This window comes from Sesamum indicum, linkage group LG13, assembly GCF_026168435.1.
Source record: "Sesamum indicum cultivar Baizhima isolate 11 linkage group LG13, ASM2616843v1, whole genome shotgun sequence".
Classification (NCBI taxonomy): domain Eukaryota; kingdom Viridiplantae; phylum Streptophyta; class Magnoliopsida; order Lamiales; family Pedaliaceae; genus Sesamum; species Sesamum indicum.
This window is the reverse complement of record NC_142669.1, coordinates 17,096,630-17,113,493: the sequence shown is the minus strand read 5'-3', so window position 1 is coordinate 17,113,493 and position 16,864 is coordinate 17,096,630. Positions and strand designations below refer to the sequence as shown.

Genomic DNA, 16,864 nt, shown 5'->3' with positions numbered 1-16,864 from the left:
GTTCATCGAATTGTACCTCAATAATAAAAATTCAGTCAATCTCATTTTTTGACGACATGAAAATGGCTAGATTTATATAGAGATAAATAATTTCTTTTTCTCTTTCTTATATTTATTTAGAGACAGTGACAAAGAATCATCCGACATTCAAAATATGTCGGGTTATGTCATTCTTGTCCTGTAATGACATCCTCAAATTATTTATCTGGAGAAAAAGAAAAACAAAAATATTATCAGCACTAAGACGTTAGCATTGTGGATAATAAAGTCACATTATAACGTTTAATCTGGATAATTAATTAATTATTATGACACCCACATTATCTAAATAATTAAGTTATTAGAAAATATAAACATTATGTATTAATATTTTTATATATTCTCCTCACTTGCAAGCACTAATATTTTCTTTTATAAATAAATGACAATAAAAAATTCAAATTTTTTAACCTAACTCTACTATTATATTAAATAATCAACTTATCTAAATATTTAATTTTTATCAGACAAAAAGAATGATTTAATATTAGTATCAATAATACAAGTCAAATGGTTCAATTATATAATCACGTGAAGTCTGCAATTAATTATTATAATTTTAATTTATTTAAATCAATACATAGTTGATGGGTGAGATCGTGGAAATATTTTTTATTTATTTTTAAATAAAATAAAGGCATATAATTATGTCAGGATCATATATATAATAAACAAAATCAAATATTCTTGTTTCATTAACCAAGATTTATCATAATAATTTATGAGCTGATATGTTAACTAATTATCACGAGAAATTGTTGCTATTTAAAAAATTATTATTTTCTATATGTAAGATACAAATATAATTAATGGTGAGGTTCGAAGTTGTTTGCTTGTAAAACTGAGGAGGAAGTTGGTGTGCTCTGCTGTCTGTATCGACTTATCTGAATGCTTTCCAGCGCAATTTAGAAGAAAGACCCACATTAAAGATTCTCCATTTCTCTTGTTTTAAATACTTTCCATTTCAAATTCTTGAAAAAGACTCAAGAAAAGAAAGGGGAATCATAACACAGAAGAAACCCACCACCACTCCTTCCTGTCTCTGTGCTGGCTGGGATCTGGTTCGAGAAGTGGGGTTGAGTGGAAAAGGAAGGAGCTTTCTTTTTTTTCTTGAGAATTCCTGTTTGATTTTGAGATGGGTTTTTGGTGATTGAGTGAAAGATCCAAGAGGGAAAGAATGGAACCCCCAAGGGGGTTGTGGGCTTCTTTGTGGAACTTCATCCGTTTCTTGCCTTTCTTCCTTGGTCTTCTCATTCTTGGCTTCATTAAAGGTCGGTGTAATTTTGTCTCTCAATTGGTTTCTTGGGTTTACTGTTGGTTTATTGCAACCATTTCCTCTTAGGATCATGTCATGTGTGTTCTAGATTCTTTATCTTGGTTGCATATATGGTAATCGGTAAATGGACTGCGCGTACCTATTTTAAACTAAGGGATAAACTTCCTTTAAGAGATGCTTTAGTAATAAAATTACAAATAAGTATCTGTATTTATAAATTGCAGTGTGACACGCCAACTTGAGATTTTCAATTTTGAGGGTGTGGTTGTTGGGCTTGTTTTCTTTTATACATAGTTTCCAGATTTATGGTTTATAATCTAGAAATGCATCTTTTTGTCCAATTAAATATGTCTCGGGAAGGGTTGAAATATAGGGAAGTTTTAACTATGTTGGTTTTCTTTAAAGTTTCAAGAAAAGTAGTTCCTAAGATGACTGGTTAAGCCACCATGTGTTTTATTCATAATATTCAAGTCTCTTATTGGGGTTTAAAATATTGTAATAGATATCTTGCTAAATAATAGAGAATCTTTGATAAACATTTCGCCTTTGTTGTTTCAGGTCTCATTATGTTCCCAGTGATATTTCTCCTAATGACTGCCGGGATCTCTGGGATAATACTTGGTCTTTGGCCTATTCACTGTTTCTATACTTACTATTGCGTTTTGAGGTGTGTTTCTTTAGTTTATTACTTGTATACTGACTTCACCACATTGAGCAATCATCACTAAAACTGATGCATTTTTGTTCTTTTTTTGTTATTCCATCGGCAGCACAAAACAATTTGGTCCTTGCCTGAAGCTTATACTTTGTATATGTATTCCTGTGATCTTAATAGTATGGCCACCTGTTGGGATTGCCTGTGGCGTTCTAGGTGGGGCAGCATATGGCCTGCTTGCACCAATGTTTGCCACTTTTCGGGCAGTTGAAGAAGGAAGGACTGACAAGTTTTACCACTGTATTTGTGTATGTACATCTTGCTGACTCTAAGCATAACACATTCCCTATTGTTAGTGACTTATAAATACAGATATTGTTTCACCATGTGTGCAGGATGGAACTTGGAGCGCTGTCCAAGAGAGCTTCACTATTCTCAGGGATTTTCTGGATGTTTGTTACTATTCTTACCTCTCAATCATGGGTGATCTACGGCGTCAAGGGCCAGATGGGAAGTATTATGAGATTAGGTCTGTATCCTCTGCCATTAGAATTGTCTATTTGAGTTTCCTGGTTCTTTGACAGGTTTAGTGACTCATATTGTTAATTGCATTTCAAGTAATTATACTTCCATTATAGAGTTTCTTTTTCTGAGATACAGTTGTCCTTTCTGTTCATATCTATTTATGATAGTACTTGTTCATCAATCAACTAATTCTACTGAGACAAGATTCCATTCACAGCAGCATACTGCTGCTGGTCTGATTACATGCTCATTTCTGTCCGTATATATTTTTGCAGTCATTCATTGCAACTCTGTTGCTGCAGTGATTTTCTTTTATTAGGAATATAGGTTTTGTATATTGTTTCACTCTGGTGGTAAGCTTTTCTTTACTCTTGTCAATTGAATGATAAACATTTGTTGAAATTCTTGAATCGTGCTAATACCATCTGAACTGCTTATGCAGAATCTTTTCTTTTCTTTTTTCCTTCTTGAGGGTTTTACGTTGTGTTATGTTTATAAGCTCTGACTAAGTTGACTATCTTTCAACCTTTTTTTTTAATATTATGTTATGCTGTCTTTTTGCTTCCAAGAGTCCAGAATTTTTTGTGTTCTTGTAGTGTATTTCACATTAAACTAGCACTGTTGGAGTTCTAATATATTCTGATTATTACGCACGATCTAACTAATGAACTGTAGTTTAACAACTTGCCACAAGTTTGGTCCTTCACAATGGTTGTTTGCTCTGGTAACTTCTACTTCAATAAATTTATGCTCCATATTGCAGATTGTTGTATGTTCCCCTTGCTTTAATAGCTGGAATACTGGGTTCAGTGATTGATCTGCCTATGATCTCAATTATTGCCCTGTGTAAGAGCCCCTACATGCTTTTCAAGGGTTGGCATCGGTTATCTCACGATTGCATTGGACGTGAAGGGCCTTTCTTGGAGACTATATGCGTCCCATTTGCAGGTCTAGCAATTTTACTGTGGCCATTGGCCGTTGTTGGGGCAGTGTTAGGCTCCATGGTATCAAGTATCTTCTTGGGTGCTTATGCAGCAGTGATAGTGTATCAGGTTAAATTTCCTCTTGATTACCTCTTTAAATCCCCCTCCCTTGACAAAAAGACTATAGAAATGGAATGAAAAAGGTTCTTCTCCTAGAATAGGGGATAAAAAAAGAAATAGCAAGAAAGCGATCTGGTTAATCTTTCACATTTTTATGACCATTACAAATACAATCTTCATTGGTGGTCTTTTATTGCAGGAGAGATCTTTTTGGCTTGGACTTTGTTATATTGTTGCTTCATTGTCTATTTATGACGAGTATAGCAACGATATTCTTGACATGCCTGAAGGATCCTGCTTTCCTAGGTCCTAACTTCTGTGTCTTAGCACACTTAACACACACACATTATATATGATAATCTTGTATATTTTCACGATCAGCTGTCACATGATGGAACTAATATGGCTGCAATGCTTATTTGTGGCTGCAGACCAAGGTATAAAAAGAAAACTACATCACGAACTAGCTCTAGCAATCATTCGGCTTCTTTCTCAAGGCCCAGCTCCTTCAAAAATCCACCCTCACGTACGAATTCTGTAAATACACCTATGCTTGAGTTGAAGCCCCTGGAGGTATACTTTTGGTCCTGAACACCGCTCCAGAGAGCCATAATATGCCTTATTAACATTTATCATTATATTAGTGTCATTTGCTGCAATGCGTATGCTTGTTTGTTAACCATTGCCTTATCTCTGAAGAGTGTGAAATAAAGAATTATTGAGTAACTAACATCTAATTCTTGAACTGGTGCTTTGGGTCTCCTACACATACTTTTGTAGTTGGCTGATGCCTTGTTCAAGGAGTGTCAGCGCCATGGGGAAGTTATGGTCTCAGAAGGAATAATAACCCTAAAAGATATCGAAGATGCAAAAAATAACAAAAGCAGCGGTGGAGTGATAAGCATTGGTTTACCCGCTTATTGCCTTCTTCAGGCACTTCTGCGTTCATCAAAAGCCAATTCTACTGGTATATTACTAAGTAAGTGAAAGTGTTTTTGTTTTTTTTCGATTATCTGATTCTTTGTTTTTGTAGTTGAGATGCTGTCAAGAAAATGATCTTGCGTTTGTCTTCTCATTGATGCAGGTGACAATGTTACTGAAATAACATCGTCAAATCGGCCAAAAGATACGTTTTTTGATTGGTTTCTTAATCCACTCTTGATAATTAAAGACCAGATTAAAGCTGACAACCTTTCTGAGACAGAGGAGGAATACCTGAGCAAGTTAGTTTTATTGGGTGGTGATCCTGCAAGATTGAAGAACTCAGATATTGGCGCAGCACCTGAATCTGAGCTTCGAAAAGCCGAACTGGATGCATTAGCTAGAAGGTAAACGTAACAGTTTCTCTATTTGAAATCCTAAAAAACATCACTACTATCACTGTATTCTGATTTCCACTCTGCTGCTTATTTCTTTGTCAAAGACTTCAAGGGATCACTAAATCTATATCAAGATATCCAACATTTAGACGTCGTTTTGATGGTAGCATGAAAATAATTATGGATGAGCTTGCTAAGAAGGACGGTGGCAGTGGAAAATCTAGCAGCAATGGTCCTCAGACGGTGCCAAAATCAAGGAGTATGTTGGAGCGGCTTTTTAGTCAGAAATCTTTGAGAGGCCGAACAAGTGACCATAGCTATGATTCAGACACTCAGACGCCATTTGAAAGAGACATTGAGATCAGATAGAATGGTGCGACATCCGTTCACTTCGATGTTGTATCAGCTGCAGATTTTCAGGCCATACGAATGTAAATTGAACATTACAGGACTTGCTTGATAGTCCTAGATGCATAGATGGTTTTCCTTTTCTAGAATTTTTCATAGATCCTCTGATTTCCCGAAGTTATGATTGCTCAATCTTTTGGTGGGCATCTCATGAATTTCTGTCCCAGAATTTGTAGTCCTCCCTGTAACCTGTATTCTTAAACCCACATATAGTTTGAAAGAATTGATGCAATAAAAAGAAAAAAAGAAACTTTAATTTCTATATTTTTCCCATTTTACTTGGTATACATGCTGCAGTTCTTTTTTCCTCAGATACTTGCTTTTCTTTATTACTCAACCATGCATTTCTTAGAAAGACAGCAGTCAACAGTAGTTGTATTCTTTTACATTCTCTTGTCCTAATTTCTTAGTAAAAGAAATGAGGATTTTCCAGTTGCCACTTTTAGTGGAGGCACTGATGCGGTACTCCTAAGTTATTGATGAAATTTGAATTACACAAACCTCACTGATACATAAAATACATTAGCAATTGACTGCATAAGCGGAGAAGCCTAAATACTTTGAATAGTTTGTAAAGTCTTGAGCTGTCTCAAACTCATCAAAGAAAAAATGAAAACCAAGGTTCCAAACAACAAAGATTGCTCATGCATTTAATGTCTCAAATTACTCCTATGTCTTCGTATCAGACAATGACAACTTTCTCACTAAAAAAGGGCTGGGAGAGAGTAGCAGGTAGAGATAGAGAGAGCGGCAGAGCCTGGTGGCTCCTATTCCAGCTTTCTTGAGTCCTTGAGTTGTCCTCTCTTCCTAATACCAAGGCAGAAGTTGAGACGCCAAGAATCCACAAAAGACTCTGGCAAAGAATACGCCAAAGCCCACAGAATAGTATGCGGCCAGTAAGGTGTGCAACGAGGTTCATAGCCAATCCAACGAAGAGCAGCAAGAGCGTAACCATCTGTTGACGGAACGAAGAAGGAGGACCGTCTGATTGATGCCATCTTTGTTGCGACATATAAAGGCACCTGTAGATAGTTATGAAGTGAGATCTTGCCCTATTCATGCTTTTCAAATTCTGGATCAATATGATTTCAAGTTGAAGTGAAGTTTACACAACAAGAAATGCTAATCCTACAACATAGTTGATCCAAATGATATCTTTAAACTACTAACTCAAGCTGAAGTAGTGTTCGTATGAAATGTCACTTCTACAGAAGAACCAAGACTAACAATGCCAACCCAAGGACATCGCAAGAAATCAGGCGCACAACGAGAATAGAATATAACAGTTCAATGAAAGCCAGGATGCAAGTAAGATTTAATCCAAGACGGAAATAATGGTATAGAGTTGTTCTGAATCCAGAATGTGTACCTGGCACTGCACATCGATCCCACTCTTTTTGTACTCCACATACAGGCATCTTGAGAACTGGTCTACATACCTGAAAGATCACACACCCAACTTATTATCAGTTTGAACAAAATAAGTCCATCCCAACCCTCTGATGAATCTCAGACAAACTAGTCTTAAAGCAAGTACAGCAAAGACCTTAAAACTGCATATAAGTTTTCACACCTCAATCAATATTTCCCCAATGCCTTGGAACCAATCAATCCAACAGTGATATGGCAAATCACTAGCAGAAATTACATCAGTCAGATGCTAAAACCCCCCAAGAACCTCTGAGACCAAGAAACTTCTACATCTATCAAAAAACATCAGCTTCTAACATTGGCACACAAATCAACGATCTTTTCACTTCTTCCCACACTTTCAGCAAGATCAATTCCAGCATCAAGCAAAAATTATTCGAACTTCAGTTTGAAATCCATAAATCACGAAACAAGCTATAATTTTGATTAGTTTTAAGCTCAACTCAATACGACTGCAATCCAAAAGTGAATAACCAGACAAAACATAAAATGAGACATCTCAAGAATTGTAATAAAACAAATAATACTTACGCCTTGGTCGCAGCATAAACAGAGTAAAGGGGATCAGAAGGAATAACAATAGCAGCACCAGAGCCAATATTCACAATAGCCCCTCTTTTCCTCTCCACCATTCCAGGCAAAACAGCTTGCGTAACTTTCGTGGTACCCTCAACATTAACCTTAATCAAATTGCTCAACAACTTATCATCCACTTCATGCAAGAATCTGGCATAAGGATACGACACCCCAACGTTATTAATCAACACCCCAATCTCCAAACCTTGGATGGCCTCTTTAATCCTCGAAACACCATCATCTAAGTCCCCAGAAAAATCCACCACCACGTTCTTGATCTGGGTCGACCCGTATTTAGATTTAATGGACTCCGAGACTTCCTTGAGCTTATCAGGGTTCCGACCCACAAGAACTAAGTTGAGCCCCTTTCTCGCCAGCTGAAAAGCGAAGGCTTTCCCGATGCCATCAGTGGGGCCGGTGATTAAAGCCCATGACCCGTATTTCTTGAGATTCTTTCCGGGTCGGAGGAAATTAACGTAGACCCATTTGAGAAAGGACAGTGAGAATTTGAGGGTGGAGAAGAAGCCGAGGGTTAGGAGGAAGAGAATCCATGAGGGCTGAGATTTCAGCTGTTCCAAAATGCAGTCCGTCATGGCTGACGATGGAGTTACGTACTTACACTGAAGAAACAGCGCCAATGAAAAGTGCAGCAAGGGAAGAAACGCTAAACAAGTATATATATATATATATATATATATGTTTTACATTTTTTATTTTTATTTTTGGGTTCATAATTCAATTCTTAATATTTTTTATTTATTTATAATAAAAGATTTTAATAAAAAGACTCTCATTAAAATTGATCGATACACTGCTCAACTTATTTACTGCACTTTATACTCCAACTAACTATCGGAATACGTTATTTAGACCCAACAACCATAAATTCAACTTTACAACATTTTTATGAGTGATCTTATATAAACCGTTCATAGCCAATTTTTTATTATAATTCTTGTGATCCTATCAGAATAGAAATAGTTCTTTTTCATATATTTTTTACACACGTTCACAATCTGATCAAAAATAAAAAAAAAATTTAAAAATAATCATAAATGGAAACAAGTATTTAAGATATAGGATAAGATAGGGTAGGGAGGAGCAACCCATAATAATTGAAGAGGAAGGTGAGACAGAAACAGTTGGGCCATTTATTTATTAGGACAATAATAAAAGAAACAAACGTCGGAATTTTCATGAAAAAGTTAGTTGAAGTAGATGAGCTGAAATCAGGCAGGCTGCCCCTATTTCCATAAATTCTATTACCCAATCAATTAGGTCACCAGCCCATAAAATATTATACATAATTACACTCCCCTCCCATCACACATTTGGTGTAATTACACATAAATTTTTTATAATAAGATTTTCTTGTACTTGCGATACCATCATATATTAATGTTGTGCTAATGTACAGCCAACACGAGTTTCTTTTGAAAAATTAAAAACTAAAATAATCAATCAAGGATAAGACTGCATTATGTAAACTCGTGTGTGTAATATTTATAGAGTGTTTGTAAAAAAAATTTATGTTTAGAGAAATAGTTTTTGCAAAAGAAGTTGAAAGTTGTAGTGGAATCAAAAGTGAACAACGTTTGTAAAAAAAGTGACATATAAACGTTAAATTAGATAGTATTGATGAAAAAAATACTTGTACAATAAGTTTAATTGATTAAAGATTGTTTTATCCCTATATATTAAAATGATACTATTTTTAACTACTTAAGATTTACACTTGTTTTTTGTTAATAATAAATTATTTTTTCTAAAAAAATTTCAATTATTAAAAAAACTGAACGTTTAATTGAATAATACTCCGTCTAAGAAATAAAATTTTTCATTCATAGAGAATAAATAAACTTGCATAATTTGCTAAAAAATATATTTTTTTTATTATCAATGTTAAATGTGCATTAATGGAGCCAAAGTTGAAATGTTTTTTTCAAAAACTCTCACAAACACTCATTCACAATGATGCCATGAAAATATGGTAGAAAATTATTTACTGAAAAAAAATTACTAATAAAGAATAAATAAATAAATAAATTCATAGTCTTTATTAAGGCTTAATTGACGACTTAGATAGCCAACTACCATCTATTTAATTAATTATATCAATAATTTTTAATTCGTAGACGTCATTTAAAGTTAATTTATTTTAGTAATTTTGATAATTGATCATTTTATTTAATTAAATAATATATTAATATTTTAAATTATGCATACATGGAATATACTTAGATTACTAGTAAATAAATAGAAATGAAAGAGAAAAGGTTGAGCAAGTAAAGAAACCGTTTTTGCCCACTAAGCCATTATCATCTTCACGTTCCTTAATTCCCATACTTATATCTGCAATTACTAATTAATGCTAATTACGTCTTAATTAATCTCATCTACGCCTCACCCTCTTACTTGAAGAGAAATCATACCGATCGATGGCATCCCAAACCACGCAAACACGCTTTCTGCTTCTACTAGTGTGCACGGTTTTCTCTTCTCTTCAGTTCTTGCAATGCGTTTACTGCACGGAATTTGAGGTTGGTGAGAGAGGTGGTTGGGCTGTACCTCCGGGGAACGACACCCACATGTACAATGAATGGGCTTCCCGGAAGAGGTTTAAGCTTGGCGACACCATACGTAAGTACTTTCACAATGTCTTAATTAATTATGTTGAACAAATCATTCCTGCAATAGTAATCATTTGTAAGTTAGTTTTCAACTACATTTATTAATTTTGATTTAAGATATATAGTGCATGATATGCATTTTAATTTATCTGGATATTATTGTCGGTACATATATATATGTCAGAATTTTGTATCGGGACAACGTTAACAACTTGGTTATGTAGGGTTCAAGTACAAGAAAGATTCAGTGATGGAGGTGAACAAAAAAGACTACAATGAGTGCAATTCAACTCGACCTGAATTCTTTTCTAACAACGGGAACACAATCGTTACCCTAGACCGCTCCGGCTTCTTCTACTTCATAAGCGGAGCAACCGGGCACTGCGATAAAGGGCAGAGAATGATCGTGTGGGTTATGACACAGGACGCTTCCGGGCGAACCACCTCCCATGCTTCCGATACTGCCGTCTTCTCATATGGACTCTTTGTAATTGTAGTTTCTTTTCAATTTGTTTACCTTAATTAGCTACTACTATTTTGCTTTAATTTTGTTTTTCTTTTTTGGCACTTTATATTAATTAGTTCTCTATTCATACGTACATTTACGTGTTTAGTATTTGTTAAAATATAAAATGATGTGAATTTTATACACGTAGTATGTATATGTGAAGTATTGCATGGGGACGTGAACTAGAACACTAATCTACAATATTACAACTACAATTAGAGCGTATATGTTGGTAAATATTAGAGTAAATATGGTGTAGTGTGTGAAGAAAAGATGTAGATAGAGAAGTTAAGAGGGAGAGAGAGTAGTTGAATGTCCGTAATTCTATAGAGGTCGCATGTGGACAGTGATGGATCTTGCTATCGTCGTTCTACCAAATGTTGTCGAAACAAAAAGACCAAATCCGATTCTAGTTGAAAAATCCCTCGTCAACACATTCTCAACGACTTATATGGAACATACATACGCGAGGCGGCTATAAATTAAAAAAGACAACACTAGTCCCAATTCCGGAGCCGAGAACTGCCAGTGCCCACTTCCAACTACTCTCAACGACGTCGTTTCCTACTTCGTGTATATGTAGCTTCTTGAATGATCAGTCCTTAGAAACAGCAAAGCCACTTTTTCTGCATTAAGCAGGAGATGGATCAGTCACAAACTGGTTCATTTTTGGACAGTCAAAAACGTTACTCGTATATAATTAATTAATGAATGATGAAGAACCTTGCGGGGTTGGTTGTCATCGAATGGATGGGAGGGAGGAGAGGCTTCGTCGTGCACGGGTGGCGGAGTAGGTATCATCTCCGTGGCCTTGGCTTTCTTTTCATCCCTAGCCTTGGCGAATATCACCGTAAACCCGTCGGCCGAGGCAGGGTTGTTCACGTCCCACTCCCCGAATTTCGGCAACGCCCGACCTTTCTCCTGCTGGAACCATCCACATTCCACACAACAAATTATTAAGTATGTATGTATATATATATAGTAAATAACACATTTCAGTCAAGCACAAATATTCTTCGTCCTGATTCTTTCTATTATCAACAGAAATCGTATCAGCCATATCATTCTTGTAGTATTATATTTTCTTCCTAGAAAACGAACTTTCGAACCCATTGCATGTAAATCATCATAACCAAATTAAAACATACACAAATCCCATTAGCACAAAATTATTAAAGATATGTCCATGGCATTGGTAATAACATATATATATATATATATATATCCAAAGAAATGAAAACTAGGAAAAACAAATGATCATGAGATGATGAGAAGGAAAAAAGACAAAAGAAGAAACTTACAGACGACATCAAAGATTGCAGAATCCGGCTCCAAGATCAGACACGAGAGAGAAATGAAATCTTAGAGAGAGAAGGAGGTTGATGAGAATGAATGGTAATAATACTTGGAGAGAGAGAGGAATGTGGCAGAAGAGAAGATGAATGGTAATAATACTTGGATAAAAAAACCACATAATTAATTAAGTAGCATTTTAAATACTAGGTTTATACACGGAATTAACACATCATATATGCGTTATTCTTGGATAATTAATATGTTTATTTATTATGGCAAATTAAGTTCAATTTTTGCAAGAAAATATTGAGAGCACCCCATTTACGTACTCATCAAATCAATTTAAATATTTTCTTTATTATAAATTTGTATTTCATATTCTGTATTTTTTTCAATATATACATTAATGCTAGGAATATAAAATATTTTCATTATTAATACAAAAACGATGTGGATTTTACCTTTACGGGCATGTATTAAATATACTAGGGGATATAATATTTATTGTATAATGTAATGCGAGCAAAAAATGCTGGATAGTCTAATAATTAGAATAAAATTTTGGGCTAGTTACAAATTTTATAAATTAGAATCGGCAAGAAAGAAGTTAGAATTTTTTGAATTTGATGCGTTCAAAAAATACACGTGTTCAATAAATTTGGATAATTGTAAGACTTGAGTCAAAAATAATGCAAATTTTAAAAGGGGGATCAGCAAAAAAGTTGTTAGCACTCCAACATCCAAGTTAGTATTTGATTTAAAATTGATTAAAGTCAAAAAGTAACTAAATGTAATTGGAAATTGAGATATTGTGAATAAAATTAATGAAAAGTGTAAGAACACGTGATAATTTGCTTGTAGAGTACTTAGAGAATGTTTAGAGAGTGAGAGAGATGTTTTAGAGAGTAAGATATGTTAGTCCAGAGAGTGAGAAAAGAATTAAAAAGGTATCCCCGTATGGAGGAGTAAACCTGTATTTATAGGGGTGTCTCATTGCACTGGAATTATGCACATTTCCTTCATTTTCTAGGACAAATGTATAAGAACCGTTTGGATAAGCAATGATCTGCTTTTATCTTCTGTTGGATGTGCTTTTGAATGCTTCTCTTTGAGTTGGGGGAAACCCTTCATCAATGAGGATTTATAACAGCTAAGGAGTTTCACCTACCAAGGTGTCCAGGGCTTTGGAGGGATCTCCATCGTTTGCAAGGAGTCCAATTGTTAGGGATGTCCTCATTGCTAGCGCTGATGAAGTTCCAAGGTGGCTGCTGACCTCTGAACTGATAAGGTGCTGAGTGGGAAAATGGGTTGCCACATGTGTGGGCCTCTAGGACCTAATATTTCGACGGGCTTTAATCATAGTTAGAGTTGGAGGATGTCATGGGACTCCGTCCTTTGTCAATCTGTTTTCTGGGGGACACCCGCCAGGGCCGCTTGTCAGGTTCTTTTGGGCTTCTCAATTCTTTCTTCTTTTTGGATCTTTTAGACCTCTTTGGGCCAACTTTTTTTTTTTTTATGCACATCAAATCCCAGGATAATAATGGATTTAAGATAGAAAATAATAAAAGTTATTACAATTTAATGATTTGAGGTTGTAATTTTGACCCTCACTCTATTATTTTTTTGTCATTTTTAATTATTTCATTAATAAAATTATTAAAGTTAATAAAAGTTTCATTTGAAGAAAAAAATATGATCATTTTTCTTCTTATTTTTTAGTATTTTTTGAGTTTTGATCAAAATACACGTATTTCCTTCATTGTTCCTCAAACTTCCAAAAAATCAATTTAAACAATAAATTTTTCATATAATCTTAACCAATTGGAATAGACAGTTGTCGAAGTACCTAGAAATATCAAAAATAGATTTGAATATGTATAAGAAAAAATCAAATTGACAGCGAGAGCTACCGCAGATGTTAACATCTTCCGAACGTCGACGTTTCAGTTCCCTAGAACACAAATGCTGAAACAAAACAAATGTTGCGCGAACCAACCACGTTGTCTCATCCCCATTTCCTCCACTGATCTCTCGCCACGTTTTCCTCACGGACACAGCATCCACGGCTGTCATTTGATATATCTGTTTCCCCAAACTACCCTTCATCAGTCCTTTTCACCGCCATGTCCTGCTTTATAACCACGCAGACCCATTTCCGTCATTCCCATAATCCGAACCTACCTATAGTAGTAAGGGTTGCACACGCCCCCCCCCCCCCCCTTCATCATTACTCTCTCTCTCTCTCTCTCTCTCTCTCTCTCTGTGGAACGTAGCATTATCTCTCTCCCGATCAATGGCGAGTGGATTGCTCCGACGGGCGATATCTAGGGTTCCTGCTGCGTCGTCGGCGGCGAGAGTTGTTGTATTCCGGGCCCACGCCTCGGAGGCCCAGGCCCAACAGGTGGAGCCCAAGGCGACGTCCAATTCCACCCCGAAGACCTTCCAAATCTACCGATGGAACCCGGACTCTCCCAACAAACCGGAGCTCCAGGACTACGAGATTGACCTCAAGGACTGCGGACCGATGATCCTGGACGCCTTAATCAAGATAAAAAACGAGATCGATCCCACCCTGACCTTCCGACGCTCCTGCCGTGAGGGAATCTGCGGTTCGTGCGCTATGAACATCGACGGCCGGAACGGTTTAGCTTGTCTGACGAAAATTCCCCCGGGTGGGCCTACTATGATTACTCCTCTTCCGCATATGTTCGTGATTAAGGATTTGGTCGTGGATATGACGAATTTCTACAACCAGTATAAGTCGATTGAGCCGTGGTTGAAGAGGAAGAGCCCGCCGGAGACTCCTGGGAAGGAGATTCTGCAGAGCAAGGAGGATAGGAAGAAGCTTGATGGGATGTACGAATGCATTCTCTGCGCCTGCTGTAGTACATCTTGTCCTAGCTACTGGTGGAACCCGGAGTCTTATTTGGGTCCCGCTGCGCTTTTGCACGCGAATAGGTAATTCCCGCTCGCGTAACAATTTCGTGAATTTTGTCAATTGTTGTGAGATTTGGTGAAAGGTGTGGTTTTTATCTGGTCATTAACATTTGTTTTCTGAGACTGTTGAGTTCAGTACTACTCTCGTTGATTCTTGTTAAGTTTTGCCCTCGTATGTTTGGATGTATGTTGTATTCTGCTAATGTTAGGAATTAGCCCCTTAAATTGGATTCACGGAAAAGAAAGAGTCAGCATAGCTTTCTTAGGCTAGATTAAGAATCAGAATTGATATAGCACACAGCCCTTGGAGAATATGTGCTAATTTTTTTTTTTTTTTTCGGTGAAGAATATGTGCTAATTCTTAATACAAGAAAAGGGAGAAATAGCATACGATCATTATGATTCATCATTTGGTTAGACCCTTTGGTTTTCAGTCAGGTTGGATACAGTGGAAAATTTTTGCTTCTTTCTTCCTTTGGATTATTATTGTGGCTCCAGGTTGCCTGAAAATGATCTTAGTTCTATATTTATAGCTGACCTGAATATGCAAGTTGCTAGCCAGAAATTCTGATTATTTTGGCAGTTCACTGTAGTTGTCATACTCATGTAGTTCACACAATTGTGGGAACTTATTACATTAGAGTAGGGAACAAGGTTCAAATTCAATCGAGGGATGAAATGGTAGATGTCTGTTTACCTATTCTTGCTAAAACCACTGCCTGGGCCTTTAAGCCATGCCTTGTACATGGAGAAATCCCTGTGAACTGTTGTTTTACTGATGCTATATTTAGTTAAATAGGTCCGTAGGGGTTGGTTGATTTGTTTTATTCTTCTTTCTGTATAATTCTTTCTATTCGTGTCTAGAAGGATTCTTGTATTTCTTAAAGGGGTCTTGGGTAGCGCTGAAGTGTTTCCCTTCGTGGGTGTCTTCTACGGGGATTAGAAAAGCCTGTTTCTGTGACATTTATGGTTCTAAAAGCCATTGTCATGTACTGTGTCATTGTTCCCTTTTGCCCCAATTCATATGCTATTCTGGTATGTGTGATGAATTTAACTAGTAGGAAACGTCAAATTGACTAGAGTTCAATTCTTGGATAACGTAAAAAATTGTATTCTCTTTTCATGCTAAATATGGTTGCCACTGCTGATTGCAGGTGGATAATGGACAGTCGTGATGAATACACAAAGGAGCGCCTTGACGCCATAAATGATGAGTTCAAGCTGTATCGCTGCCATACCATTTTGAATTGTGCTAAAGCTTGCCCCAAGGGACTGAATCCTGGGATGCAAATCCAAAATATCAAGAAACTCGAACTGAGTTCCTAAATTTCCTAGAATATTGAAGAATGCACTTTGTTTGCAAGATTGTTTTGAAGTACTCACAGTATTATGGGAGAATAATGTTATTACTGGTTGTAATTTTTGCAAATTCTATAGCATTTGTACCTTGTAGAAGGTCCTATTTTGAAAATAATGCATTAACTGAGCTTTCTTTTCCCCTCTTGTTCCTTGCTTTTTTTCAAAAAGGAAATTTGGAAATATTTTTTCTTACTTTCTTAGCATGTTAATTTCTGTGTAATCCTGAGGCACGAGGTCAGATGTAACACCGGGCTCATGGATTGAGTTGCAGAATGTGAAAGTAACTGAATGTGTTCAACTGCAAAACTTGAGATTTTTTTGTTCAACTGTTGTATATCTATGCACGCTAAGTTGGGCCGATTGAGTATTGTCATGGATCAGTCAGGAAGTTGGGCCGATTCAGTATTGACATGGATCAATCGGAAAAGTTCGGGTTAGGACTGGTTAGATACCTCATGGCTGGTTTATTCAGGATTTTTAAACAAACACCAATTAACTCATTTTTAAATTCGAGTTTGACCTATGAATTGACGTAGTTGAAGTCCAATCCTGGTCAGATCAAGACTGGATCAGGATAAAAATTATATATAAGGACAAGACAAGTTATTACTTATAATTACCCAATTCAAATCGAGTAGGTTGTATTTGATATATGATTGTTTTAAAGTGATTAATAATATAGTACGTACAAGTATACATGCTATTTAAATTTAATGTGATTCAACTAAAAACTTTCCCACAGTAAATGTGAGCAAAAGTAAATGATCAATTTCCATATTATATTGTACTCATAACTTCATTAGGTATACAAATGTCCAGACATTAGGACTTCAATTGAAATTAACTCGGTCAGATTTCCTGA

General features: G+C 36.1%; 4 protein-coding genes across 4 annotated transcripts; 3 read left to right on the top strand and 1 right to left on the bottom strand.

The window, feature by feature from the left end:
* Nucleotides 1-873: 873 nt before the first annotated feature.
* On the top strand, nucleotides 874-5,527 carry LOC105176293 (putative membrane protein At3g27390). The gene is made up of 10 exons (XM_011099042.3): nucleotides 874-1,310; nucleotides 1,874-1,982; nucleotides 2,086-2,278; nucleotides 2,366-2,499; nucleotides 3,259-3,547; nucleotides 3,738-3,844; nucleotides 3,970-4,111; nucleotides 4,319-4,517; nucleotides 4,623-4,866; nucleotides 4,962-5,527. The coding sequence occupies exons 1-10, from the start codon at nucleotides 1,217-1,219 to the stop codon at nucleotides 5,224-5,226; spliced, it is 1,776 nt and encodes a 591-aa protein (XP_011097344.1). The 5' UTR covers nucleotides 874-1,216; the 3' UTR covers nucleotides 5,227-5,527.
* A 211-nt stretch (nucleotides 5,528-5,738) lies between these two features.
* On the bottom strand, nucleotides 5,739-7,940 carry LOC105176291 (very-long-chain 3-oxoacyl-CoA reductase 1). Its single transcript, XM_011099041.3, has 3 exons — nucleotides 7,228-7,940; nucleotides 6,635-6,704; nucleotides 5,739-6,287 (listed from the first exon to the last, which is right to left on the bottom strand). Exons 1-3 carry the CDS (start codon nucleotides 7,863-7,865, stop codon nucleotides 6,033-6,035), a joined length of 963 nt encoding a protein of 320 aa, XP_011097343.1. The 5' UTR covers nucleotides 7,866-7,940; the 3' UTR covers nucleotides 5,739-6,032.
* A 1,717-nt stretch (nucleotides 7,941-9,657) lies between these two features.
* Nucleotides 9,658-10,553, top strand: LOC105176290 (early nodulin-like protein 21). Its single transcript, XM_011099040.3, has 2 exons — nucleotides 9,658-9,912; nucleotides 10,127-10,553. Exons 1-2 carry the CDS (start codon nucleotides 9,711-9,713, stop codon nucleotides 10,426-10,428), a joined length of 504 nt encoding a protein of 167 aa, XP_011097342.1. The 5' UTR covers nucleotides 9,658-9,710; the 3' UTR covers nucleotides 10,429-10,553.
* A 3,365-nt stretch (nucleotides 10,554-13,918) lies between these two features.
* On the top strand, nucleotides 13,919-16,141 carry LOC105176288 (succinate dehydrogenase [ubiquinone] iron-sulfur subunit 2, mitochondrial-like). Its single transcript, XM_011099037.3, has 2 exons — nucleotides 13,919-14,664; nucleotides 15,798-16,141. Exons 1-2 carry the CDS (start codon nucleotides 14,000-14,002, stop codon nucleotides 15,967-15,969), a joined length of 837 nt encoding a protein of 278 aa, XP_011097339.1. The 5' UTR covers nucleotides 13,919-13,999; the 3' UTR covers nucleotides 15,970-16,141.
* The last annotated feature ends 723 nt before the right edge of the window (nucleotides 16,142-16,864 follow it).

Bases quoted from the DNA above. Each gene is read 5' to 3' on its own strand.
- LOC105176293 (XM_011099042.3), top strand. From the start codon at position 1,217: ATGGAACCCCCAAGGGGGTTGTGGGCTTCTTTGTGGAACTTCATCCGT. The intron at 1,311-1,873 runs GTCGGTGTAATT...TTGTTGTTTCAG, and splicing joins CATTCTTGGCTTCATTAAAG to GTCTCATTATGTTCCCAGTG. The intron at 3,548-3,737 runs GTTAAATTTCCT...CTTTTATTGCAG, and splicing joins CAGCAGTGATAGTGTATCAG to GAGAGATCTTTTTGGCTTGG.
- LOC105176291 (XM_011099041.3), bottom strand. From the start codon at position 7,865: ATGACGGACTGCATTTTGGAACAGCTGAAATCTCAGCCCTCATGGATT. The intron at 6,705-7,227 runs GTAAGTATTATT...GTGATCTTTCAG, and splicing joins GTTTATGCTGCGACCAAGGC to GTATGTAGACCAGTTCTCAA. The intron at 6,288-6,634 runs GTACACATTCTG...AACTATCTACAG, and splicing joins GGATCGATGTGCAGTGCCAG to GTGCCTTTATATGTCGCAAC.
- LOC105176288 (XM_011099037.3), top strand. From the start codon at position 14,000: ATGGCGAGTGGATTGCTCCGACGGGCGATATCTAGGGTTCCTGCTGCG. The intron at 14,665-15,797 runs GTAATTCCCGCT...TGCTGATTGCAG, and splicing joins GCGCTTTTGCACGCGAATAG to GTGGATAATGGACAGTCGTG.
- LOC105176290 (XM_011099040.3), top strand. From the start codon at position 9,711: ATGGCATCCCAAACCACGCAAACACGCTTTCTGCTTCTACTAGTGTGC. The intron at 9,913-10,126 runs GTAAGTACTTTC...TTGGTTATGTAG, and splicing joins TAAGCTTGGCGACACCATAC to GGTTCAAGTACAAGAAAGAT.